The sequence below is a fragment of the Tursiops truncatus genome, chromosome 9 (assembly GCF_011762595.2).
Source record: "Tursiops truncatus isolate mTurTru1 chromosome 9, mTurTru1.mat.Y, whole genome shotgun sequence".
Classification (NCBI taxonomy): domain Eukaryota; kingdom Metazoa; phylum Chordata; class Mammalia; order Artiodactyla; family Delphinidae; genus Tursiops; species Tursiops truncatus.
Window position 1 is genome coordinate 36864676 of NC_047042.1, and position 26302 is coordinate 36890977.

Genomic DNA, 26302 nt, shown 5'->3' on the forward strand with positions numbered 1-26302 from the left:
TTGATTCACACAGAGCGAAAGGGAAACTAGTTCACTGAGTGGGATATCGAAGGAAGAATAACTGGTAGGTGATCTTCCCATTGGTAGTTAAGAAGTCAAGGTACTTATAAAGGTCAATATGTATTAAATGGCAGAAACAAGATAAAAATTACAGCCTGATTACCTGTTATGTTTCCTGTAACTGATTCTTAAAACAACAACATGCTTTATTTTAATACATTTTGATAATAATTGCCCATAAAAAGGTATAACTGCTTTTGCAAATACCTTTTTTTTTTTTTTGCGGTACACGGGCCTCTCACTGTTGTGGCCTCTCCCGCTGCAGAGCACAGGCCCCGGACGCGCAGGCTCAGCGGCCATGGGCTACGGGCCCAGCCGCTCCGCGGCACATGGGATCCTCCCGGACTGGGGCACGAACCCGTGTCCCCTGCATCGGCAGGCAGACTCCCAACAACTGCGCCACCAGGGAAGCCCGCAAATACCTTTTAATAAGGTTTGATAACATTGGATGAAAAGACTGGAGACTATGTCCTTAGCTGGTTAGTTGAAAAGACTGGAGACTTGTGTCCTTAGCTGGTTAGTTGTGAATATATTCAGCAGTGCATTTTTATTAGCATGTTGTCTGTCTTTACCTGTGTGGTTTTCATCTTTGTGGTTTCACTTTGAGATCTGGTTCTAATGTTGAATATTTTTTGATATACATGCCATAGGGGAATGAGTGTATTTGAAATAGTAGCAATAAATAGGATGACTGACTGTTAATTTCTGATGGCTGTAGTTCAGTGTGGAGGTTCAGGAAACATTCTATTAAACTTACGTGTTTAATGACACTAAATTCCTTTCTTGGAAACACCCTTTTCTTACCTATTATTGTCTTTAGGATAATAAGAAAACTGCAAGGAAAAATTTTGTATCCTCCATTTCTAAGAAAAACTAAAAATTCTAAGATGCTTTAGCCAGACTTTTTTTTTCTTTCCCTTAAAGATGTCAAGTTTATTTATAAGTTAGAAAAGAAAAAAAAAAAAGGGTAAATGTCCGAAGCTTCCTTAGGCTGTTAACGACAGGTTATATCCTTTCGTGCAGTCTGTGTGTTTCCTACCACAAAATACTAAATGGAATTAGCATCAGGAAGTCACAGACTTCCTGTCATTAGAAGTAGGCTAGTCTACTTCATACCTGATTCTGATGGATTATGGAAAGCATAAATGCCCTTTGTTTTCAACCATAGTACAAATCATCATGTTATATCATGTCCTGGTGGTATATAAAGCAGTATAATATTACGTGAAAAAATGAACTGTACATTGAGTGCTGCATTTTAAATAAATTTCACTTTCTATACTTACCCTGGCTTTCTTGATTCAGATGAAGGAATTTACTAATTTTAGTTTATTCCTAAAAGGAACATTCTTGCCATTATATATTTTTTTCCAGGAGAACGTTGTCACTATCAAATTGTATACTTACAATGTCATCTGGAAATAATATTATTTTCAGTAAGACATTTTTGTAAAAACTGAATTTAATTAAAAATTTTTTTATAATCTAATTTAAATGATAAATAGTAAAATTCATTTTGCTGGTGTAACTTCTTCTATTTTCTGGAAGATAAAACAGTGTAATCATTTTAAATGGTATCAAAACTTGGTAGCACTGTCTAGTTTGCACCCAGGTAAAGGAGCTCATAAGGTGGCAAGAACAAGAAAAGTAAATCTGGAAGCACCAGTTTGAGGTTGTAGTATATTTTCTATAATCTACATCCATGAGTGCTAGAAAAGAAATAGGGTAAGGATGTCAGCAGACTGAAGTCAACTTAGGAGAAGGGGCACAATCAAAGTAATAAAGAGCCAGATGACTTTAAAATTAGACCAGTTGGGTTTGATTCTTGGTTCTCACACTTATTGACAGTGTGACTGTAAGCAGGTTATTCAACTTGTCATTCTCAATTTCCTTATTGGTTAAATAGGGCTAAAAATATTATCTATCTCAAAGGATCAGTGAGAAGTTTGGATGAGGTAACACATGGAAAGCTCCTAGTACAGTGCCTGATGTTGCAAGTGCTGGTCAGCTGTCATTATGCACAAATATCCCCAAGACTCCACAGCATGCAACAACTCTTCTCCCTTACTTGGTTTGCAGGTTGGCTGGGTGTTGGTTGATATAAGCTGGGCTTGACTGGGTGGCTCTCATTATGGTCAGTCTTGTTACTGATTGTAATCTGTAATTATCTATTTGGTCTGGTTTACATGTCTCTTATCTTTATTCCCCTATAAGTTGTAAGTTGTAGTCCAAGAGGGTAGGGACTTTGTCTTGTTCACTACGTTACCCTCAGTGCTGAGCCCAATGCCTAGCATGTAATAGCCACTCATTTAAAAAAAAAAAAAAAAAAAAAAAAAAAATATATATATATATATATATACATATCCCTTATAAAAACTAAAAACTTGGAAGATACAGGTTTATATTTTTAGTTGAAATTGATTATGTTTTCTAGTGTATTTTATTTTGGTGTGGCAGTTCACTACAAGCATTTTTACAATACCACATTAGGACACTTACCTATACAATAAAAGACTTTATGTGAGAATAAATAATAGTGTTATTATAGGGAAGTTAGCTTAGCAATGAGTAAACAAAACCTTTACACATTATGTATCTTAATTTATATATTAATGATGCAGAGGACTAAAGGAAATCATTTGGGTTCTGGTGAAAATAACCCGAGTAAATGTTTCAGCTTTAATGACAGCTTTGCTGTCATTAAAGTGTAAGCTTTGCTTACACTTGGGGAGTGAATTTCCTATATAAAAAGTGGGATAATTGTACATATTTCATAAGTTTTATAGTACTGAGAGTGACATTACAGCAGAGTCCCAAGACTGGTGAGTTGATGGTTGAGTACTGCCTACAGATATGTTTGTCTGTCCTTCATAATTTTTCTTAAAATAATTGTTTTTCATGAAATTAAAAAAAAATTATTTATTTATTTTTGGCTGCGTTGGGTCTTCGTTGCTGTGCGTGGGCTTTCTCTAATTGCGGCGAGTGGGGGCTGCTCTTTGTTGCAGTGCGTGGGCTTCTCATTGCTGTGGCTCTCTTGTTGTGGAGCATGGGCTGTAGGCGCGCAGGCTTCAGTAGTTGTGGCGTGCGGACTCAGTAGTTGTGGTGCACAGGCTTAGTTGCTCCGCGGCATGTGGGATCTTCCCAGGCCAGGACTTGAACCTGTGTCCCCTGCATTGGCAGGCGGATTCTTAACCACTGTGCCACCAGGGAAGCCCCAGTCCTACAAAATTTTTTTAATTGAAATTTTTCTGGCATTAAAAGAATCAACATGATTTCCTCCTTAAACAATGTAAGAGTCAGCAGTACTCTCCCATTCTGTACTTTGTATACACTAATTTGTGCTATAATGTCATATAAATTGCATTTTTATACATTGCTTGCCCTTCAATACTCATAGTTATTGCTCTTTGTAATTGTCTTTTAAGAAGGAGAAAAAGTTAAACCAAAAATGTTTACCGTGTAATGTATACATGTAACAAAAATGTTTACATGTATATTATCATTTATGTTTACCTATGTATGTAGTTATTTTTACTGGTACTCTTTATGTAGATTCGGGTTGCTATCTAGTGTCCTTTCATTTCAGCCTCAAGAACTCCCTTTGGTATTTCTTGTAGACCATTCTGTCTACAAATTCTATCACTTTTTGCTTACCTGGGAATGTCTTAATTTCTACATCATTTTTGAAAGATTGTTTCGTTGAATATAGAACTCTTGGTTGGCAATCTTTTTCTTTCAGCACTTTGAATATGTTTTCCCACTGACTTCTGTCCTCCATGGTTTCTGTTAAGAAATTGTTAACTTTAATAGTGAATCTTATGCATAAGTTACTTGTTACTTTCAGAATTCTTCTTGGTTTTTTGACAATTTGACTGTCATGCATCCAGACATGTATCTCTTCCTGTCTGTTTTTTTGGAGTTCATTGAGCTTAAATTTAGTTAAATTTGTAAATCATTTTTCATCAAATTTAAGAAGTAGTCAGGCATTACTTCTTTGCAAATTCTTTTTGCCCCTTTTCCTCCTTTCCTTCTAGGTGGGACATCATCAAGCATACCAACACAGGAGACCTATCTTCAATGTGCCAGTTGTTTCTTCTGACTACTCAACCATATTGTGTCTGTCTAGTGAATTTTTCATTTCTTTTATAGGTTACAATTGCAGAATTTCGATCGGGTTCTTATTAGTAATTTCTACGTTACTAATATCATCTAACAGATGAGGCAACTTTCTCATACTTTGGTTCTTTAGACATGGTTTCCTTCAGTTCACTGAACTTATTTTTTAAAAACTTGTTTGAAGTCTTCATTTAGTGAATCCGAAGTCTAGGCTTCTTCAGGACAGTTTCTCTCCCATGATTATTCTCTACTTATGTTTCATTTTCTTTGCGTATCTGAATTTTTTTTTGTTAAACTGGATATTTTTACTAATATGGCAACTATGAAAATCAGAAGCCATCCCCTTAGCATTTACTGTTGTAAATATTGCTTGTTTCTACTGTTTAATAACTTTCCTGAACTCATTCTGGAATATCTATATCCTTAGTCATATGTAGCCATTGAAGTCCGCTAAGTTAGCTTGTAGCAGTTGGCTAATGGTTAGAGATTTCCTTAAATGTCTGGAACTAACAATTTTCCCAGCTTTGCCTAAGGGCTGTCTGTGTGTGTAGGGGCACACTTCCTATACTCAGAAAAGCAGTTACAACTCTGCCGTAGTTCTCGCTCCCAACTTGTGAAGATGCAAAATGTCAGCCAGAAATGAGAGCATAGGGCATTTTCAGGTCTTTCCTTGTTATGTGCACAGCCCTATGCATGTATGTGGCTTTTTCTAGATTCCTAGGAATAGTTGGAGCTTTTCAAAGTCCCCTGTGGACATCTCATTTTCCAGCTTTTCCTTTTAATTGTTTGGTCAGCTTATTTTCAATTGTTAAAACCACATTAGGCAGCTGCACTAATAAACAATTAGCATTGATAGTATGTAGCTAATGCTCCCAGGGAAACACTGCATTGGAAAGCTCTGACTCAAGTCAAATAAAGACAAACCTTTGGATTTGGACTTTTCAGGGAACTTCTGGACAGGTCAAGTTATGGCAGTTACCTGGGAATTGGGATTTGAGAAGCTCCAGCCTTGTTTTACCTTATCCAGGGGCTGCCAGGCTTCTGGTTTTCATTGTGGTTGTAGGCAGTTGGTTTTCAGGGCTGTCATGCTCAGAAGAGAATGTGTGGCAGAAACAGGGTAAATTAAAATTCTACAACATTAACTATTTTTACCAAGATTTAGTGCTATATGTTTGAACAATTCCACAGATCGTCACATGCCTTTGTTTACTTTGCAGAGTTCTTAGAAAGCTGATTTTCATAATATCTGCCAATGTTCTTGTTGTTGTTATGGAAGAAAGCATTTTTGGAATACTTAGCTCTTTTTGCTTAGTCCCCTCAACAAGTAACTTATTATTATTATTATTTTTTGGCTGTGTTGCGCAGCATGTGGGATCTTAGTTCCCGACCAGGGATCGAACCCATGACCCTTGCAGTGGAAGCACAGAGTCTTAACCACTGGACCGCCAGGGGAGTCCCAACAAGTAATTTGATTACTTGATTTTTCACATGATTTTTGTAAGTCAGTTACTCCTGAGTTTAGGAGTATTAATGTCAGATATGAAAGAACCAAATATGCAAAAGTTGATACTATGTATACTATTTATATACATGTTATATCCACCATGTTATTTTAAATTATATTTTAGTACTAAATAAATATCTTCTAAATGTCTTGTTCTTTAAATTGGAAATATCTTTCTCTAAAATGTGCTTGTGTCTGCTTTGATGTTTTAATTACAATTAAGTAGATATGCTAAATTAGCAGATCAGGCATATTTTCTCCTATTAGACTAGTGTCCTGTTAGACTACTAGTAGTAGACTAGTAGACTAGTAATTTCCACATTAGATAGAATTAGTGGCTTAATGCCCTTTGTGATTAAATAGGCAAAGTATTTAAGCTTTTACTTAAGAGATGTTTCTGGAAACAAGAATATCAGTGTCTAATACAAAGCACATGCCTACACTGAACTAGTGAGTTGAAACTCAATTCTTAGGGTATATAATCAAAATCTCACTTGTTGTTAAATACAGGCTCATTATTAATATATAGATGCTATGGCTGGCATGAAACCAGTCGTTAGACTTTTCTGAAAGAGGTGCTGTGTGTGTGTGTGTGTGTGTGTGTGTGTGTGTGTGTGTGTGTGTGTGAGAGAGAGAGAGAGAGAGAGAGAGGAAGAGAGGGAGGAAGTGAGGGGACAGAGGGAGACTAAAAAGGATGAGAAAGAAATAGATACAGAGATGAGGGCGGGAGGAGAGGAGAAATAGAGAAAGAGAAAAAGAGAAAGACAAAAGAAAACAGAGGGAGAGACAATAGAAGAGGGACATAGACTGTGAGCATATTCTTGGAAAAGTTGAAGTAGGAAGGGTTAAATCATAATTTTTCAAGCTGTGTTCCATGGAACATTGTTCCTGAAGAGAGTAAGTTTTGGAAAAAGATCTCTTGGTGAAATATACTTGGGAAATGCTAGACATGATATTCCCCATTCGAATATTCAAAATGCATATTAGTAAACTAAAGTCTCTGAAATGGAAGTTGCTGAACTATGTTGAAGTTAGCATTTCCTGAACTTATTTGCATAAGGAACATTTGCTGTGGATCACAGCTAATAACACTCAGAAAATAGTGTACTTCTGCACAAAACTGATGGACTTGGAGACAATTTTCATGTATTTTAACTTTTCAGTTACAGCTAAAGGGGAGATAAGGGCAAGTGAGGAGCAGTGGCAAGAAAAGGTGAAGGCAATCTTGTTTTACGTATTTTTCTGGGGAATAGAAATCTACTTATTTTTGCTAAGCTGTATCATAAAAATAGTGTGGGTAATAATGAGGCTTTTAAAAATTGACAAAATTTAAAAATTCCTATTTGTGCCATAGAACTTTAAGAATGCAATGAATTGGTTCTTATTGCTTTGCAGAATTCCTGACATATGGTAGTTGTTAGTTTGTGGGTATGTGTGTAATGGATGAGTGCATTTTATTGTGATCTTTAAGATGTTACAGTTTCATGGAATTTATTACTTAAAGAAAGCTAGAAGAAAATGAAAGTTATTTTCAGCTTCTGATCCTCGATGACTGAGCTTTACCTTTTCTAGATTGGTAAATTGAGGGAAAGCTATTGAAAACTGCTGAAACAAGCAGGTACATTTGCTGGTTTAACCTGATCTAAAAATCCCTCAGAGTTGAATGCAGTATTTCTTTTACTTGTGGCTAACTAATATCATGGTTTCTAGGAAGTTGTCCTTTTTATGTCCTTTGCAACCACAGGAGAATTAGATTTTATTTAGGCCTTTTGTTTTTTTTGACTAAAGAGATTCCTTATGAAAGTACATAATTTAGGGCTTAATCTGACTGTGAAATCTTTGGCTTTTTACGAATGCTGGCTTTTTGTGTGTGCATACATGTACTCATGTGGGATTGTTTATACTATTACTATGAAGTTTACAGTTGAGAAAAAAAAGTTGGTCACAGGATAAGGCAGTATCTCTCAGGAGTTAATTTTTCACATGTATACTTTAATACTTTCAGATTGAAGTCCATGTTCCTTAATCGTTAATCAAATACTATTTGTACATAATCTAAGGACAGTGGAAGACCTGACTACACTCTAAAAGCAATCTTAGATTAAAAATTAGTACAGATGTACTGTTCTCAAGTAATCCAGATGACAGTAGTATATGGTTTCCAGAGCCATATGATTACCACTAAATTTTTGTAAGAATCTGTTTGATACCTCTGGAATATAGTTTTAAAATACACTACTTTTTGATTAAAAATTCCCTTGCATTTTTATCAGGCACAGGTAGAAATGCTAGCAGTGAAGTAATGAATAAAATAATACATTCATTATCTCACAGGCTCCTAACCAGTGCCAGTGTTAACTCCATTTTGCATAGGGCCTTAAATAAGTCTCATGTACCTCTTGGACATAATCAGTGATTAAAACTGTATGAAGAAACATCTTCTTTTAAAAGTTGTGCCTTTGGTGAAGTTTCCTGCAGTGGGGTTAAAATCTTTTAATTGTTTCAGTGATTTAACTCCAGCTGCCTAGACAGCCATTGCTAAAGGATCCACTTTTCCTGCTGAGGCCTGAGGTGTGTGCTGTGTTGTGTGGTGGTTAGCAGGCAATCATGTTAAAAACGACCCCAAATTACCACAGGTTCTCCTTCAAAACATAGTAGGAAGTATTCCATTATGAAAACTAGAGGTAGAGTTACTTATCTGTGGCTCTTACAAGCAAAGCAACAACTTAGGAATTGATTTGCAAGAGCTATTATGATTTAATCTAAATGTAGTGCTTTGTAGTGTTTTTAATTTATGGTAAAATTGAAGTAAAACTAGTCTTTTGAATGTGGTCTGCTGCTTAGATTGTTCTGTATTTAATCATCGCATTTGTACAGTGAAACATCCAGGATATTTAAGTTCCTCAGTTAAAAATTAAGTCAGGACTCTCAAATCTTTTAGGAAACTGAATAAAATAATACCAAGGAATAAACAACAGGAGGAGAAACCATTAAAAAAGAAAAACCTCTAAAAGTTAAAAGAAATTAAAAGATGTTCTCTCACCAACGGTTCTACAGTGAGTGGACGTGTCAGTATCATCTTTCTCTACGGTGAAACACATATGGCTTTCAAAAATATTAGATAAAATGGAAGTTACAACAGGAAGCCTTTTTAATCTGATTTTTATGGAGAAACTGAGAAAAAAGACGAATCATACAGTTTCTTAGCCTTTGGCAAAGACAATGTGTGGTGAATATGGCCTGGCATTTTGTTGCAAGTCCATGATGTGGAATATACCAAGGTCAGGTGTGGTGAATTTTCACTTCTGTGCAAGGCAAGGGGAGTGAGTGTTGCACTTTGCATCTTTATTGCTGAACCGAGGAGCTCCCCTTTTTTAGTGCCTCTGTTGATATATCATACGTAGATACTGATATGTGTGCATTGATATGAGTGTATATATTGATACAATTTCTTAATAAGCATACAGTTTTAGGGTAAAAATCACCACTTAAGAACATTTTTTAGTGAATTGAATGTATGAAAGAAAAAATATTTCATCCTGGGGAGAGTATATACATCTCTCCAATGGCTATTCCCTTGGAGTTACCGTTTTTCTGTTTGCACAAGATGCACTTTGAAAAAAGTGTTAGGGTGCTTGTTACTTGATACCCTTGAGTGCTGGCCACCTTCCCTTGCTTTTCCCCAAGGCCGAGATATATTTGAATATAATCAGAGTTTGACCTGGAGTGAATTGGAGAACTCCGCATTCTTGGGAAAGGAGAAAGTAAAAGAACTGCTGTTTCTTTTAGGTGATGATTTGAAAGGACGCTACAAAATATTTTGATTCTTTTAGGAAAAACAGAAAAAAAAACCGTGGTAAAAGTGAACTGGAATGTCTTATTCAAGGTGCTAATTTTCATTTTATTCTAACCTGGAAAGACATCAATTTTCAAACTTCTAGTTTTTCTTGGGCATTGCAGCAAGGCAACTAGAAATGGTCCCTGGTGGGGCAAATATGGCATGTTTGTGATTTGATAGTTTTTAGACACTGGATAAAATTGGTCCTAAATTGGTCCTATTGGGAATTGCACCAGGGAGGAAGCTTGTTCTATCTTGTTGCTGTGCATTTGAATGATCAAGAGATAGCTTCTTGTGTTCAGCATATTCTCCCTGAGATCTTCCACAAGCGTTGTACTTTCTGGGGAAAAAAATTACACAATTTAACAAACTAAAGATTTGGCAAGAATTATTTAGGTATGATTTGAATCTTTTTCTTAACCTTAACACATACATAACTGATTAACATAGATTTAACATAGATTAATTACTTTTTTCAGGATTACTGCTTCAGCTTTTTTGTGGTCCCAATGCGTACAAATTAAGGTAATTTTAACTCATAATGGACTTGATGGCTATTAAGTCTTCTAATGTGAGGATTCCCTAGAGAATAAGACCTCTGTGATAGGCTTTGTAGGACAGGTGATCTATCCTGATCCCAGGACATCCAGATTTTAAGAGGGATTTCCTTCTTTGATATCTACATGTCTTTCCTACTCTTGATATTTTCACGATGAAAACTAATCAGAGCTGTTTCTTTTCCTATAATTTTTTTTTGTTTTTGGTAGTTCATCTAGGCCTTTCTATGTTGGATGTCTGTTTAATATCACGATAGTCCTTTTGGAAAGAGAATGTGCTTTTGCTTACATTGAATAGCAGGGAATAAATGTCAACACTCAGGAAATAATTATTAATTTGGGAGGGAATGCAGTTCTTTTAGAGGACTGAGAGCTGGGGTTGGGTATGAGTCCTACGTTTTGTCCTTTGTACTATCACCGAAATTTCTTTTTTCTTTGTTTTTCTTAAAACATATCCCAATCTTATGAAAAGGTGTTACTGCACTATGCTTTTTGAGTATAAAGACTAAATTTTTTCACAGTAGTTTATGGACAGACTATCACTTACCTATTATATTGCCAAGTTCATTATATGTTCCTAAAACATGGTTCAAAAAGGAGTGCCATTTCTTTCGACGTTGGTTGTATGGTCGATATATTCCATTGTACAAGTTTACTTTAAGGTTAAAAACGGAATTTTTTGAATGTTCAGTGCATGGGAGAAGAGTCTACCTGTGTTGATACTAATGAGCTAAGACTCTGGAGACTTCAAATATGCTGTGACAGGGGTACCCAGGTAGCATTCTTGCAGAGAATAATCAGTCTTATACTTGTCATTTTGGTTTGGAAAAGATTTTTGGATAATTCGCCATATTTATGAATAATCATCAGTGATGCTGGTAGTTATACAATCTTTCAGAAGGATTTTGAGATAATTGCCTCTATCAGGAACTTTTATTGGTACTGGAACTTTCCACTGTCTATGGAAGTTCCCTGATTAGCTTTTGAGTTTACAAGGAAGAGAGATTAAAAGTTTCCCAAGAAAGACATGTAAGTTATTGGAAAAAGAGAGTTCATTGGTAACTGGCAAGCTGTTGAGACCTGAGTTACTTCTGGGGGTTTTGCTGCCTTATGATTAATCCATTTTTTTCACCTCATCTTCTAAATTTATGATTTCTGTTTTTCTGTAACTTCAGATTTAGTTTCCACAACCCTCGCGCTCCAAGAGGAGTGCATGCCATAGTAGATTTGACTTCCTTTCTCAACTGGCAAATTCTTTCCTCATGTCCTAGTGCAAACTTTGGGCATATAGAGCCTTCATCAGCCCGTTCACCCAGATCATAAGCTACTGATCATCTGTTGGACTGGCTGCTCTAGAGATAGGTCCCCACCGATAGACCAGTCAGCAGAACCTATGGAGTGGGGTTGGGAAGGAATGGTATGACAGGAAAATAAAACAAGGTTGATGCTTTCTTAGCAGGGATTGTAGATTGGGTATTTTCTTTCCCAAAAAGGGGTGGGGGGTGGGGAGGGCATGGCTAGCACCCAATATTGTTTAAAAGATTCAAGTACAATATCTCATCGATATCTTAATTATTGGAACAGGAGCAGATAAATTTGGGCAAAGTTGGAAAACCTCACATTGTTTCCGACACTTTGCCTGTTGTGATAAAAATGAGAAGGATGAAATTAAAATTCTGTCTTTTATAACTCAGTTGTTACATTATTGGATGGATTACATAAGGATAATGAGGATAGTGATTGTGTATAGAAGAATGTTCATTTTCCCTAGGCCTTGTTAGTGGTGCACCATCTATTTGCCTCCATCTGTACTAGAGGTGGCAAGGGCCATTGTAATTCATTTTGAACACAGGATCTAAGTACATCAAAGGCTGGTGCACAGAGTGAGGTGTAATGGCACAGAGGAGTTGGGGTTTGCCAGTGGCATGCTCTGCTGGTCCATGCTGGAATCTATAGAATACGTAGAAAAGGAGCAGAAACGTGACCAACCGCTTGGGCTGTGTTTTCCCTCACATGGTCTATACTTGTTGATGACAAATGGAATGATCGCCATTCCGTGTTGCTAAGGAAATCTATTAAGTTTCTCAGAATAGAATGTTACCTATTACAGAAATATTTCAATCCAGGTGTTCCTGGCCGACTTCCCAGTGTCCCCAGACAGTCCTACTAAATAGGTGCTCACTGGTCTGTAACTGGTTTCATCCTGCCCAGAGACCACAGCCTAGCTCTCTGATGGTGAGGGAGGGACATGCAGGCCTTAGTTCAGGCTCTCATCAATAAGTGTGTGTGTGTGTGTGTGTGTGTGTGTGTGTGTGCGCGCGTGTGTGCGCACTCGCGTGCACGCGCATGTGTTGTGCTTTGGGGCAGCTCTGCTTTGTACTGTGGGTGTACATTGGCTGGACAGCTCTGCTCCATTCTTTCACCTTGGTTTGACCAGCAGTCTATCCAGGCATGTTCTCATGGAGATGGCAGGTATAAAAGGGTGGAAACACACAAAGTTTCTTAAAGCCTAGATCTGCCACTGGCACGCTGTCATTGCTGCCTTCTATGGGGCCAAATTTGTAGTCTTTTGTGTCTGGCTTCTAAGGCTAAAGCATAATGATTGCGAGATTCATCCATGTTGTTGCACATGTCAGTCTGTTGTTCTGTTTTATTGCTGAATAGCTTGTCACTGTTAGTTTTAGCCTCAGTGGCCTAGTATTCAGGCACATTTAATTCCTGTTCTCTTAGCTCTGACTTTTCATGATTGAAGGATGTAGGCTAGGCTGTAGAGAAGAGTTTTTAGGAGCCACAGAGTTTCATAGAAAACCTAGAAACAGAGTTTCACAGTGTTTAAGTCAACAGTTGATGCTCGGGGAACTAGATTGTAAAGTGAGACTCAGAAGAAACATTTGAAAATATCATGTGAAATATGAGAACCAGGGAGAAGGCTGAAGGTACTAAAATTAGTGTAAGGAATGGGCCAGCAGGAGGCTATTGGACAAGTTGTTGAGACGGCAGGATAATTTTAAAACCGTAGTTTTGGTCTTGAGATAATGAGATAATGTTTGGAGTTTAAAGCAGATTGTTACAGTTTTAAGTGTTGCACTGAACTCAGGTTAAATTTTGTGCAACTTGTATCATTGAAGAAAAAGTAGAACTGATGTCATGAAGTCATCGGTGCTTCTCTTCATTTCCCACAGCCTGTGAACATACAGATTTAACTTTGATCTCTTTGTGTTGTATTTGCTTGTATATCTTCCCCAGCCTCATTCATCCTTCTCGGTGCTTAGAGAAGGATGCCTGGCAACTTTTCCATAAATATTTGCTTGGTATCTGGATAGGTACTCCTCAAGTTTTTTGATCATTCTTTTTCATGTTTCTCTCATAAATGTTGGACATGTATTTACAGCTTCTTATGAGTATTCCTGCTAGATGTTCTATAGGGAACTTAAACTGATGCCATGAATCTAACCAATGGAACTGTTCCCTTTTTCTGTACCTTCCAACTGGGGTAATAATGTCACCAACCCTGCTGATGCTGAAATAGCTTCTGGCTCTGGGCCCTCCCTTCTCTGTTTCCTGGATTTATTTCAGATCCTCATGATCCCTTTTTTCTTTTTTCTTTTTTTTTTTTTTGCGGTATGCGGGCCTCTCACTGTTGTGGCCTCTCCCGTTGTGGAGCACAGGCTCCGGACGCGCAGGCTCAGCGGCCATGGCTCACGGGCCCAGCCGCTCTGCGGCTTGTGGGATCTTCCCGGACCGGGGCACGAACCCGTGTCCCCTGCATCGGCAGGTGGACTCTCAACCACTGTGCCACCAGGGAAGCCCCCTCATAATCTCTTGATGAGATTACAATAGCAGTCTTCTAACACAGGGACCAGTTTCGTGGAAGACAACTTTTCCACGGTCGGGGTTTGGGGAGGGATGGTTCAGGCTGTAATGAGAGCGATGGGGAGCGGCAGATGAGGCTTTGTTGGCTCGCCCGCCCGCTGCTCACTTCCTGCTGTGCGGCTCGGTTCCTAACAGGCCTTGGACCGCTATCCTTCCGAGGCCTGGGGTTTGGGGACCCCTGTTCTAACAGTTTTCTCTGCATGAATTTAAAGTTACCTTATCTCTGCGGCTGGGTATTGATCCAGTTTTCCCCTTAGTTGTTGACCCTGGGGCTGGACAATGCATGTGTGATATGTCTGCTCAGTGGGTTTCTGGGCATTATCTCAATTCCTTAATTTTATTTGCAAACTTCGATCAGTTTACTTTTTCAAAGAAGATACATAAGAGTAAAATATTCAGTGAACTTCTTAGTTTTTAATAGTGCTTGACAGTATTTGATTGTGAAGCTGAAAAGAAATAGTTAAAAACAGTTATACAATTACCAGTGAAATTTACTTTTCCATGTTAGTTTTCCCTCTAATTATCTGGATGCAGAAAAGAAGTATCATCTTCTAGGTAATGTTTAACTGATGCATGTGGGTGGTGTTTGCCTATAAGTTCATAGTGGCTTTTGGTTGGGTAGAGCTGATAAAAATGTGAATAAACTGACAGTTTTTTGTTTTAACTGATAAGTGTTTGAAAGCCATTTGTCAATGTAATTCTGTATAAACTCTTCTAAAAATTGGTACTCGTAGAAATCTTGTCCTTAGCCAGGTCATTTGTAATTTGTTTCCTGAAGAGTGATGATTGCATTTATGTTATCAGCCTCATATGGACTTAGTCTGAGGTTGTTTATTTACTCATAAAATGATTGGATATATTGTAAGAACAAAGCTTCTTGGACAACTGTCTCTCCTGCAATTCTCAAATACATTGCATAATTCAAACCATGTAAATGTATGCAAAATGCTTCAAGTTTGATTTTCAGATGATAAATTGAATGCAGGTGTTCATTGTTTACCTCATTGTAAGATAGCCTATTTTGTTTCTACTTGAAACGTTCTGAGTATGGTTCTGTAACTGCAGAGTGAGAAACCTGTGCATGCATGCCTTTGATTTAGTTTTTCTCTAATGTGTATATTCTTTGTTGGGCAAACTTCCCAGGCTGCTTTGCAGAACTAATACTGTGAGTGATGTTAAAGCTGGAAAAATAGATATGTAATCGGATTATTTGTAACCATGGACCATTATATGATTACCATAAAACAATAGTTCCTCACTTTTTTTGTGTTATAAAAGCTCTGACACTTGTAGAATCCCTTCCCAGAAAAATAACTGCATTATACACACAATACTATTTTCAGAGGTTTTTCCAGTCCCTCTGAGTCCTATTCACTCACCTCATGTTAAGAACTCTGCTACATTTTAATGTGTTGTTTATGGGAATATAAACTGAAGCCACCTCTGTGGATGACAATTTGGAATTACTTACCTGTTTCTGGGTAAAGATAACCAACTGAACATGTATCTAGTTTTGTTCACTACTCAAACCTCACTAAATCCACTTAGCAAGGGATTAAAACCAACATGAACCCACGGAAATAAGGAGAATGAGAGGTGGTGATGGCAAACAAATAAATAACCAGAAAACAGGTGAATAAGTAGTAACTGATGCAGTCGATCTGAGAAGGCTGAATTATAAGAGAGTTGTAGGGAAAGCTAAGAAGTAAAATTGACTACAATAGAATTCCCCAAAAGTTCAGGTAGCACCGGATACTCCTAGAACTGAGTGAAGGGGGACAAAATAAGGAGGCTTTGCCGGAACATATTTTAAAAATAGTCTGATCTCTAAATCACCTTCTCTACTCTATGATTTCCCACCCCCACCACCACCACAGAGACAGGTGGGGGTGAAATGCTTCCTCCATCTGGGGAGAACACTGGGTGCAGTTGAGGGAAGGAGTGCCTTGCCCCAAACGGTGACTAACAGACCATGTGCACATTGCCTGCCCAATGTGAGAAGCCCATGGTCTCTTCTCCCACTCAGCAGCCAACATCCTGGCGGCTTGGCTTCCTGTCTTGGGTGGAGATTGGAAGTGTTTTGAGTAATATGTCTAGTCGAAGAAGACAGACCTAAGAGTACTAACCTCAGAGGTTCCCCATCTCCGTATAGTGAAGCTCACCGTTCACAAACCCCACCCCTGCACTCATTGCTTAATAGCTTTTTAATCTTCCACTCTTAAATATAAGCTGACAAGTTTACCATCCCACGTGAAGAATGCACTTTACTGTGGAAGATAGAGACCAAAACAAACAGAAAAGCCTAATATGAGGAAGCAGTGAATATGTAGAGAAAGGAAAACTTTTTTTTTTTTTTTTTTTTTGCCATACGCAGGCCTCTCACTGTTGTGGCCTCTCCCGTTGCGGAGCACAGGCTCCGGACGCGCAGGCTCAGCGGCCACGGCTCACGGGTCCAGCCGCTCCGCGGCATGTGGGATCCTCCTGGACCGGGGCACGAAGCCGTGTCCCCTGCATCGGCAGGTGGACTCTCAACCACTGCGCCACCAGGGAAGCCCGAGAAAGGAAAACTTTTAAAAATATCATTACAGAGATAAAAGTTCATTGCCAACATGAATTAAGATCAGAATGCTCAAAAAAAAAAAAAAAAATTCAGAGGATAAAAAAGATCTGGGGTTAAAAAATAAATCTGAGGAACTTCCCCATAAAGGATAAAAAGATGGCATATAGGAAAGAAAAGAAAATTAGAAGTCCAATCAAATAAAATCAATATTCAATAACAAAACTTTCTGAAAGAGAAAATTGAGAGAAGGAAATATCAAAGAAATAATGCAGCAAAAAGTGTTTTTAAAGCTTACCTCTTATATTCCCTTTCTCAGAAAGCTATTAGAGGATGTGTTCCACAGAAAGGAGAGTGTCATTCAAAAAGATTACATGGGATATTGGAGATTCATGATAGGAGAAAGATGAAGAGTATCCCCAGGATCATGGTATAGGGCATTCTCAGGATGATAGCTGTGTGTCACTGTCAGAGGACAACAACCAGTCCATGTTGAAAAAGGTCAGAAGACTTCAAAAGTGACTTCTTCAGGGATATAAAGTTGGTGAAATGCCTTATGTGTGTGAATATCTTGAGAGTAGATCTAGACAAATAGCTGTTTGCTGTTGAATGAGTCATAGGCATGTAGAAAACCAAACACTTGAAACAAAAGAGAAGTTCTAATTCCAGGAAAAACAAAGACTTGTGCAGGAAAGGAATTATAATATATAACCTAGCTATGAGTAATGTTTACATAGTCAGTAATGTAGACACACATTGATTTAACCAAAATTAGGATATTGAAGGCATGGGGAATGGGAATTGTTGGTGTGTATTGTGGTGATGTTGGGAGGAGAGAAGACAAAGTTCTTCCATATTATGATGGCCAACTCAGAAAATAAAGAGGCAGCATTACAAGTATGTTATTTAGAGAGATGGTGTGACGGTAAACTATTTAATTGCAATTGCTCAGGCCTGACAGTGTTCTGCTTTTGTACCCTTACTATGGCCTCCTGGTAAGTGAAGTATATTTCTCTGCTCCTTGATTCTGGATTTGGTCTCTTAACTTGCTTTGGGATTTTAGCAGATGTGATATAGGCAGAGGCGTAAATGTGCTTGTGCTGTTGGGCTTGCCCTTTGGTGCATCTGTTGCCTTAAGGAAGGCATACTCTCGTGGCTGCCCCTCCATTGTGGCCTGCAGTGTGAGACCCACAGATCAGAACTGCCACAGCCAACCTACAGTCCTGCAGCTTTAGAGCACAGTCATCTCGGCTGTCCCACAGCTGTTCATGAGAAAGAAGTGTATTGCTATGTGCCACTGAGATCATATGTACATTTGTTACTCACTGACAGTTGACTGCTACACATGGAAATGAATGTTAGAAGAGTCAATTGAAAGAAGGAAAAATGATCGCCTCTGGAGAAGACAAAGTAGGGTGAAGGGGGTGAGGTTGACTTTTTCATAACAAATCTTATAGAGATATTTGGTTCTTTGAACTATGTAGCTTGATAACTGAAATGTATGAACTAAAAATTTAGAAAATAGAATAGATGCCATGATTTTGTAGTTGGAGTTTATAAAGGAAATCTAGCGGATGGACAAGAGATCAAAGCAGTTGGGGTGCCAGTAATGACATTTTTCATGCCTTCCGCCATAGTCTCTTGGTTGATGAAGGGCAGTCTAAGAAAGCGAACATTTCCTAATCAAGAGCAAATAGAGGTTTTATAGGATTGGATGCCTCTTTCAGGGAAAAGGGCAACTTCATTGTGAGAGGAGAGTAAGAGAAATGATGGTTAGATCTTCAAGTCAGACTGGATTATGGAATGAAAAGTTTCAGAGGAGTCACAGATAAAGGTAAACATCAAGTTCCCCAAAACAGAAATTAGTTGTTCAAGTGAAGATAAATGTCAAGGAAATGGCTAGAGTATTTAAAGTTTGTGCACATGGACCTTGAATTCAGCTAGTATAATGTCAGTAATTGGAGTAAAAAGGAAGACTGATCCCATGTGCCTGAAACTGCAGAGCCTATGAAGTAGTGAGAGATGATAGTGTTATGAAGGTTGGAACATTGTCCAGATGGCCCGCATTTTGGAAGGAAGGAGTGTTTTGCATGGAAGAAGAGCAGTAGGGATCTGGAATGTTAATCCTGCCTTCGTACCCTGCCTTTGAACCACTTACTAGTGATGGTTGGGAAAAGCAGTAGAAACCAGTTGAGGATGCTGGTGAGCAATAGGTATTCCTTCCAATCTAGGAGGTAAAGAGCCTATTAGGTAATGAGTTTGAGTGAACTGAAGCATAACAGAGGATGGTACAGGAGAAAGGGCTGGGAAGGAGGTTAACTATAGGGTGATGGTCCACGGAGACTGACCGAACAGTGTGAGAGGTGTATTATAAACTATTTATTTGATGTTAGTCACTTAACCGCTATGTAGAGAAGACAGGAAAACAATATACACATAACAAAAAAGCTTCAACTGGGCTTCCCTGGTGGCGCAGTGGTTGAGAGTCCGCCTGCCGATGCAGGGGACACAGGTTCGTGCCCCGGTCTGGGAAGGTCCCACATGTCGTGGAGCGGCTGGGCCCATGAGCCATGGCCGCTGAGCCTGCGCGTTCGGAGCCTGTGCTCCACAATGGGAGAGGCCACAACAGTGAGAGGCCCGCGTACCAAAAAAAAAAAAAAAAAGAAAAAAATTAATTAAAAAAAAAATAACTTCAACTATGTGTGATTTACAGAACAAATCAAACGGGAAGAGAATATCTATGTTTGTAATTGTCAAGATTGAGAATAATATACTTTAAAACTTTGTTCATATTCTACCTTTATTCTTCCAATTTCACTGCTAATTTTTCTTCCATTTTTCTTAATGCAAACTAGGTGTAAGGGAAAGTAGAAGGAGAAGGTTGTACACATTTTCAGAGCTACCCACACTACAGAGAAAATAGAACTCTACACAACCATGAGATATTACTGAATAGCTTCTGGCAGCTTTTTTTTTTTTTGTGGTACGCGGGCCTCTCACTGTTGTGGCCTCTCCCGTTGCAGAGCACAGGCTCCGGACGCGCAGGCTCAGCGGCCATGGCTCACGGGCCCAGCCGCTCCGCGGCATGTGGGATCTTCCCGGACCAGGGCACGAACCCGTGTCGTCTGCATCGGCAGGCGGACTCTCAACCACTGTGCCACCAGGGAAGCCCTGTTTGTCTGTTCTTTAATTCTAGGTCTTTGTTAAACATTTCTTGCATCTTCTTGATCTTTGACTCCATTATTTTTCCGAGGTCCTGGATCATCTTCACTATCATTCTGAATTTTTTTTCTGGAAGGTTGCCTATCTCCACTTTATTTAGTTGTTTTTTTGGGGGTTTTATTTTGTTCCTTCATCTGGTACATAGCCATCTGCCTTTTCATCTTGTCTGTCTTCCTGTGAATGTGGTTTTTGTTCCACAGGCTGCAGGATTGTAGTTCTTCTTGCTTCTGCTGTCTGCCCTCTGGTGGATGAGGCTATCTAAGAGGCTTGTGTAAGTTTCCTTGGCAGGCGGTTTCTTAACCAATGTACCAGCAGGGAAGTCCCTGCTTTTTTTTTTTTTTTTTTTTAACATATTGGACTTTGTGGTTGAGCCATCTATTATCTTTTTCTGTTTTCCACCCTTCTAAATATTATCCTCTTAAATATTATCCTTATTTTATGAGTATAGACACTGTTATTCTGGGGTTATTAAGTCTTTATTAACTGTATAGTTTCTAGCTCCTACGAAATACTTTATTTTTTGCCTTTTTCACCTTATCTTTCATTTTAGTTTTACCTTGGGTTTCAGTTAAATCTGGGTTTTTTGCTCCTGTGTGTATGTTGGAGACTGGTTGGATTTGTGGATTTTATAAGTGGGCCTGTTGATTGTGAGGTTCACTGTAAGGTGACTGGGGTTGGCAGTGTCTGTGGGGACCTCTGACAATAGTGTGCTGAGGGCTTCTGCCTGAGGAGAACATTGTTAACACTATTTTGGGCTCCAAATTTAGGGAGGCAGAGGGTTCTCCACACCTATGTATTTGTGTGTTTTTCATGTGATCAGTGATAGCACTATGGCCCCCATGCTGGATAATGTCGATACTTTATGTAGTTACACATTAATTAACTTACTTGATTAAAACCTACCATCTTGCTGGGTGATTTATTTTTGTTCCTTTTCTTTCTTTCTGCCTGCCTGCCTTTGTATGAATTTCTCATTTTATGATTCCCTCTTATCACTATTGACTTCTTACTCTAAAACATTTGTTTAGTGATTACCTTGAGTTTAAACTCACAGTAACTTTGAAATACTATTACACCTCCTCATGAGCACCCAGTAACAGGTTGCTGAAGAAGACCCTGCGGGTGGGTATACACTCCTGTTGCGGCTGTGATTCCCAGAGGCTCTACATTCTCCTAGTTTCCTCCACTCAGTGTTTGACAGTTTGTTGGAATTTTTAGGTGATTGCTTCTTACCTGCCTGTGTGGCACTCGCTCCCTTTTGGGGGGAGGCATGCCTTTTCTTAGATTTAGGGGTACTTGGTCCTCCTGTGACCTCAGCTCTGATGTTTTGAGGAAAAGTTCTGCTTTTGGAGTTTGTCTGCTTTTTTCTTTTGTTCTGAAATGAGCATCATTGTCAGCTTTCTATATCCTAGGCAGAAGTGGAAGTCGTCATCCATGTTCTTAAGAAACACATTCAGAATTTAATTTGTCGTTAAGCATGCTTTTTTTTTTTGAGGTAACTGTAGAAGCAAGGTTTAATGCAAAAAAATTACCAAAAACCCTGTAAATAGTTGTAATATTAATCTATACAGTGAATAACAGCTTCAGACTATTTCTGCCAGGATGGCTGAGTATCTTTTTCTAGTATATATTTCATAAGTACCTGATCCATCATTTTCCTTATTTCCTGTTGGCTCTGTTGATTGGAATCCTGAAGACTTCATGCAGTTTGTAAGCTGTTGCCATGTTGGCTGGTACATCACGTGAGTGGCAGGAGCACAGCATCAAGTAATTCTCATCCCTGAGATACAAAGGAAGTAGCTGTTCCTGTGGGTTCCTCTTAGTATGCACTTTGTGAGCGCTTTTAAGGCTGTCCATGCATGTGTTCAATATCTTGCATCTGGAAAGAGGCAGGAAAAGGGTTATTGCCAGTCATCTCTGGGATTTAACTGTGTGTTAGGAGAGAACTCTTTTTTTACTGTAGGTTGGTCTCATTGCATACTACTAGATGAGCCTGTGCAGACGTTGAAAGAAGAATGTAGAGGTTTACCAAAACTTAATGTATTTGAATGTAACAACTGCTGATAATACTATATTAGAGATGAAAATGTTTAATAAATGTCATGTTAGGTAGTATATCAGTATAGAAAGTTTAAGCTGAGACTGTTCTGATTAATTTGGGACTCTGGGTATACTTGATGGTTATATTTTCTTGCACATTAACTTCATAAATCATTAAAATTTGGCATTTCGTAAGCTCAAGTACAGTAAAGATTGGCAAAGGGTGCTAAATGTCATATTCGTATTTGTTGTCTTCCTGCAGTCTGTCTTATACGGATATGCTCTTTGTAAAATGCAAATCCAGCAGATGTCTGCAACGTCTATATCTTTGTTTGGCACTTTTTGCCTGAAGGGTATCCCTATGCTTGAGTTTTATTCAGTCTTTGGAATGAGATCAGAGACCGTTTCCTCTGATGGGCCTTCCCTGATACCCTCATGTAGAATTAAGTATTTTATCTCCTGGTCTACTTATAAATATTCCTCTATTGTTCCATATCACATTCTGTTATAAAATATTTGGTGTAGATCAACCTCCCCTTCTAGACTTGAGTTCCTTGAGGCCACAAAACATGTTTCATTTGTCTTTTTATTCTGGTCCTTAATACAAACCTTGGACTTGATAGGTACTTAGTGACTGTTACTCAGCTGAATTATATTGTGTTGGTCATTTTTGATGGTTCTGCTTAAAATGCTAAAAAATGTTACTTATATTTTGCTAAAATCTAATGGGCGTTTAAATTTTTTCTCATAATGAAAGACTGAAATATTGCCATGTTCAGAATCAAAATATATCCTCTAAAAAGGATATATTGATATTTAAAATACCAATTAATAAGAAAGCGGTATAAATATGAGATAAGGGGTTTGGAGTTTTATGGATACCTATATTTGTTAAATCAAGTCTGATACGGTAATCCTCGGTCATACCTTGAGGCATTTCACAAATGTGTTTGGAAATGTAGTTTTTGAGCAAAGGAAATGAAGTATTATATTTATTTGACACCTGAGACTATTCAGGAAGTTAAAAACTTCTGATTGCAACATTCCTGTTTTCTCTTTGTTTCATTTGGCTTTTAGGGCATGGGGAAGATTAATGTACCTGATTAATCAGTAGCTAATTAAAGAGTTTGCGAGTTTTCTGGGCTCTTTTCCATGTACAGTTGATTATGAAATTAAAAGATTAGTTTATTTAAAATTATATTTCAACTTGTTAATTCTTTTTTCTTCCTACACAGTGTAGTGACTATGACTTGGAATTTGGAACTGAGTGTTTGCATTTGGCTCTAAAATACTGTCACATCAAAGCCAAACTTATAGAAGGATCTCCTGACCTCTGGAAGGTAAGGGAGTTGGTACTTAGCTCTGTTTTGGTGTGTCATTCCTGAAGACGTATTGTCTACAAGTACAGACAATTTCCAGGTGCTTTAGAAGATAGAGAAGTATAAAATATTTGGTTTCACAATGAAACAGTATTTCCAGGAATAAAGGTGTGGGTGTATACGCATACATAAAAGGTGTTGAGTCTCACTAGGTTTTCTGAACCATCAAATATGGTATCATTTCTATTGCTCGGTTGCAAGAAAACTCACGCTGGGATAATTTATTCAAACAAATTCCATTTTAGCCAATAAGATTCTTTTATTCACAATTTTTGTGTGTGTTCTTTACATATAATCTTTTACTCTGTAGCCTTACCTTCAGCTGGATTGAGAGTGCAACTCTGCTTTCCAAAATAACAACGTTTCCTCACAGGCCTTGGGGTGGTAGCTCCAACTTAACTGGGTTGAAACACATATCTGCCAGTTTTGACCCAGTGGGGTTGGTGGCTAGAACCACTCACCTCCTCCTAAGAGGAACTGTGCTCCTTCCTGTGGTAAGGTTTGACTGCCTTTATGGCAAACTTCTTTCTTTAGGAGGAATGAAGTGGTTGTTGCACGATCATAGTTCAGCTTCCTGTTGCAGCAGGAGTGCTTTACAGCGTGACTCTCCTGTGTTTGATTGGGTAGAAATAGGTTGAATTGAGCAGTGTATTCTGAAATAGAATTGTAGGGTCATATCATAGTTTTGAATAAGTATTGCTGCTTTTGAAATGTTGGATGAAATCTTTATAAAGCATCCCTCTAAATCTGGTTAGAAAACATTCATCCTAATTCTGAGATTATATGAATCTAAAAGCATACTTCCTCATTGACATAAAAAGAAAACAAAAAGCCCTATGTGTTGATTAGGTATTTTGTAAGTCACGTGGTGGGCCTTGCTGCATGCTAAGATTTTATCTTACATACTTAAATTGTTCTAAGATTACAAAATATTGACATGCCTGAATTATTGCCTGATGGAGTAAATGAATGCAGTCTTATTGCTCTTTTAAGAGTATCCGAATATCATCAACCCAGAAGGCAAACCTTTTATTCATTGTGTTTCTCCTTTTCTATATATGGCTCAGATGGTGATATACATATCAATTGGGAGGATTTTGATAGTAACCAATTAGGTATTTTGTTAAAGATCCTGACCCATGTCACCATAGACCTCCTAGACTTAATTTGCAGACTATGTTGAAAAAAAAAAAAAGTAAAAATTCAAGACATTTTATTGCTACTAACATGTCAGCACTCTCTGGCCTCATTGCTGATATTTTAGGCTGTGTGAGTATCTACTTCTTGTGGGTATTCTGAGCCTTCTTTAAACTTGTAAAGTACCCTCAGGTCTGCAGGTGAAAGGAACGCAGCACACTGCTCTTCTTTGAATTTTACACTCTGTATTTACACAAATGTATTCCAGTATTTTTGAGTGAAATCTCACATTGCAGTGCTTCCACCAGCAATACAGTATCACGGTTTTAGTCCTTACATCTTGGCGCTCTGCTTCCCTTTTATGTGCGACAAATGTCAGGGCACTGAACTGTGGTTGGCCTTTCCAAGTGCTTCTATTCATTCTCCTCCTGAGTCATTTCATAATGCTGTTGCGGGTTGAATTGCATCCCGCCACAGAAGATATGTTCAAGTCCTAGCCCCTGGCACTTGTGAATAAACACTCTTGTTTGAAAAGAGGGTTTGCAGATATAATCAAGTTAAGATGAGGTCAGATTGGTAAAGAAGAGTCCCTAAATCGGATCTGTAAGAATAGGAGAAAAGATTCACATACAGATAGGTGGAGAATGCCAATGACAATAGAGATAGAAATTGGAGTGATGCATCGACAAGTAAAGGAAAGTGAGGGATCGCTGGCAACCCCAGGAAAGAAGAGGTGGGGAAGGATTCTTCTCTAAAGCCTTCGGAGTGGGCAGTGGCCCTGCTGATGCCTGGATTTCACACTTCTAGCCTCCAGTACTGTGAGAGGATATGTTCCTTTTTGAAGATGTCCAGTTTGTGGTACATTGTTATGTCAGCCCTAGGAAACTAATACACATGCCAAAGGGTGATATCCTGTTAGGCCCAGAGGGATCATTTTCATAGTATCACTTTCCGAACTGGGCCGGAGTGGGGAAGCCCTGCTCTTAGAATGTTTGAATAATGATGTGCCTTACCAGGGTCTTGGATTCTAAAAGGGCATGTAATGCAGTGAATTGGGCAAAAAGTCTTTCAAATTGCAGTTTTGAGGTCTTTTTAAGGTGTCAAATTTCTTCTGTGATTGAGGGGAAGTTATCTTGAGTGCAAATGATGTAGTTGTTTCAGGTTCCCTATTTCCCTCTTCTGCCTCCTGTCTCATCATCCTCTACCTTTAAAAAATATTTTTGATACTTACTGGCTGTTCGTTTAGCCCTATTTAGCTTTTTGATGATACTGTATGAGTTGTCTTTAGCATAAGCTTTTAACTTAATTTTACGGTTTTATTTTGCATGGATAAAGAGTATTACCATTGCTGTTTAAACCAAAGCAATGGAATCTGCGTATTGAAATAAGTGTTCTAATTCAATACTAATTCCAACAATGCTACAACTTTTTACAACTCAGAGTTGAAAGAAGATTTAGTACAATTATGCTAAAACTGGCATTGAACTTGGGTGGCAGGCCAAATACCTGGAACATGATTCAGAAATCTGACACAGTGAAGAGTGCACAGTGAAGAGAGTGCACATTTCAAGAGAATTTTCACTACCACAAAAACAATAAGGCAAAGGAGGATTCTGAAATACAGAGCCAGGACACCTTCCCCTACCCCTCAGAAAGTGAGGGAGTTCACCCCTGGTGCTGGGAAGAATGACTAGAAATTTCTCATGACCACATGTAGGACTGTTATTTCATCTGCTGCCAGAAATCCCAGGAGGACTATTTTATATTTTACATACTTTAAAATTTTTATTTATTTATTTATTTTATTATTATTATTATTATTTTTTGCGGTACGCTGGCCTGTCACCCGTGTGGCCTCTCCCGTTGTGGAGCACAGGCTCCGGACGCGCAGGCTCAGCGGCCATGGCTCACGGGCTCAGCCGTTCCGTGGCATGTGGGATCCTCCCGGACCGGGGCATGAACCCGTGTCCCCTGCATCGGCAGACTGATTCTCAACCACTGCGCCACCAGGGAAGCACC

At 38.6% G+C, this 26302-nt stretch overlaps 1 protein-coding gene across 6 annotated transcripts in view; it reads left to right on the forward strand.

The window, feature by feature from the left end:
• Positions 1–26302, forward strand: part of CRPPA (CDP-L-ribitol pyrophosphorylase A) — a 383981-nt gene that overhangs the window by 71076 nt on the left and 286603 nt on the right. For 5 of the 6 annotated variants that reach the window (XM_073809655.1, XM_073809654.1, XM_073809652.1 and 2 more), the window contains exon 4: positions 23003–23107. The exons of the other annotated variant lie outside the window; for it this stretch is intronic. In XM_073809655.1, the coding sequence (XP_073665756.1) occupies positions 23003–23107 (105 nt within the window). The remainder of the gene's footprint in view (positions 1–23002; positions 23108–26302) is intronic. 6 annotated transcript variants of the gene reach the window in all.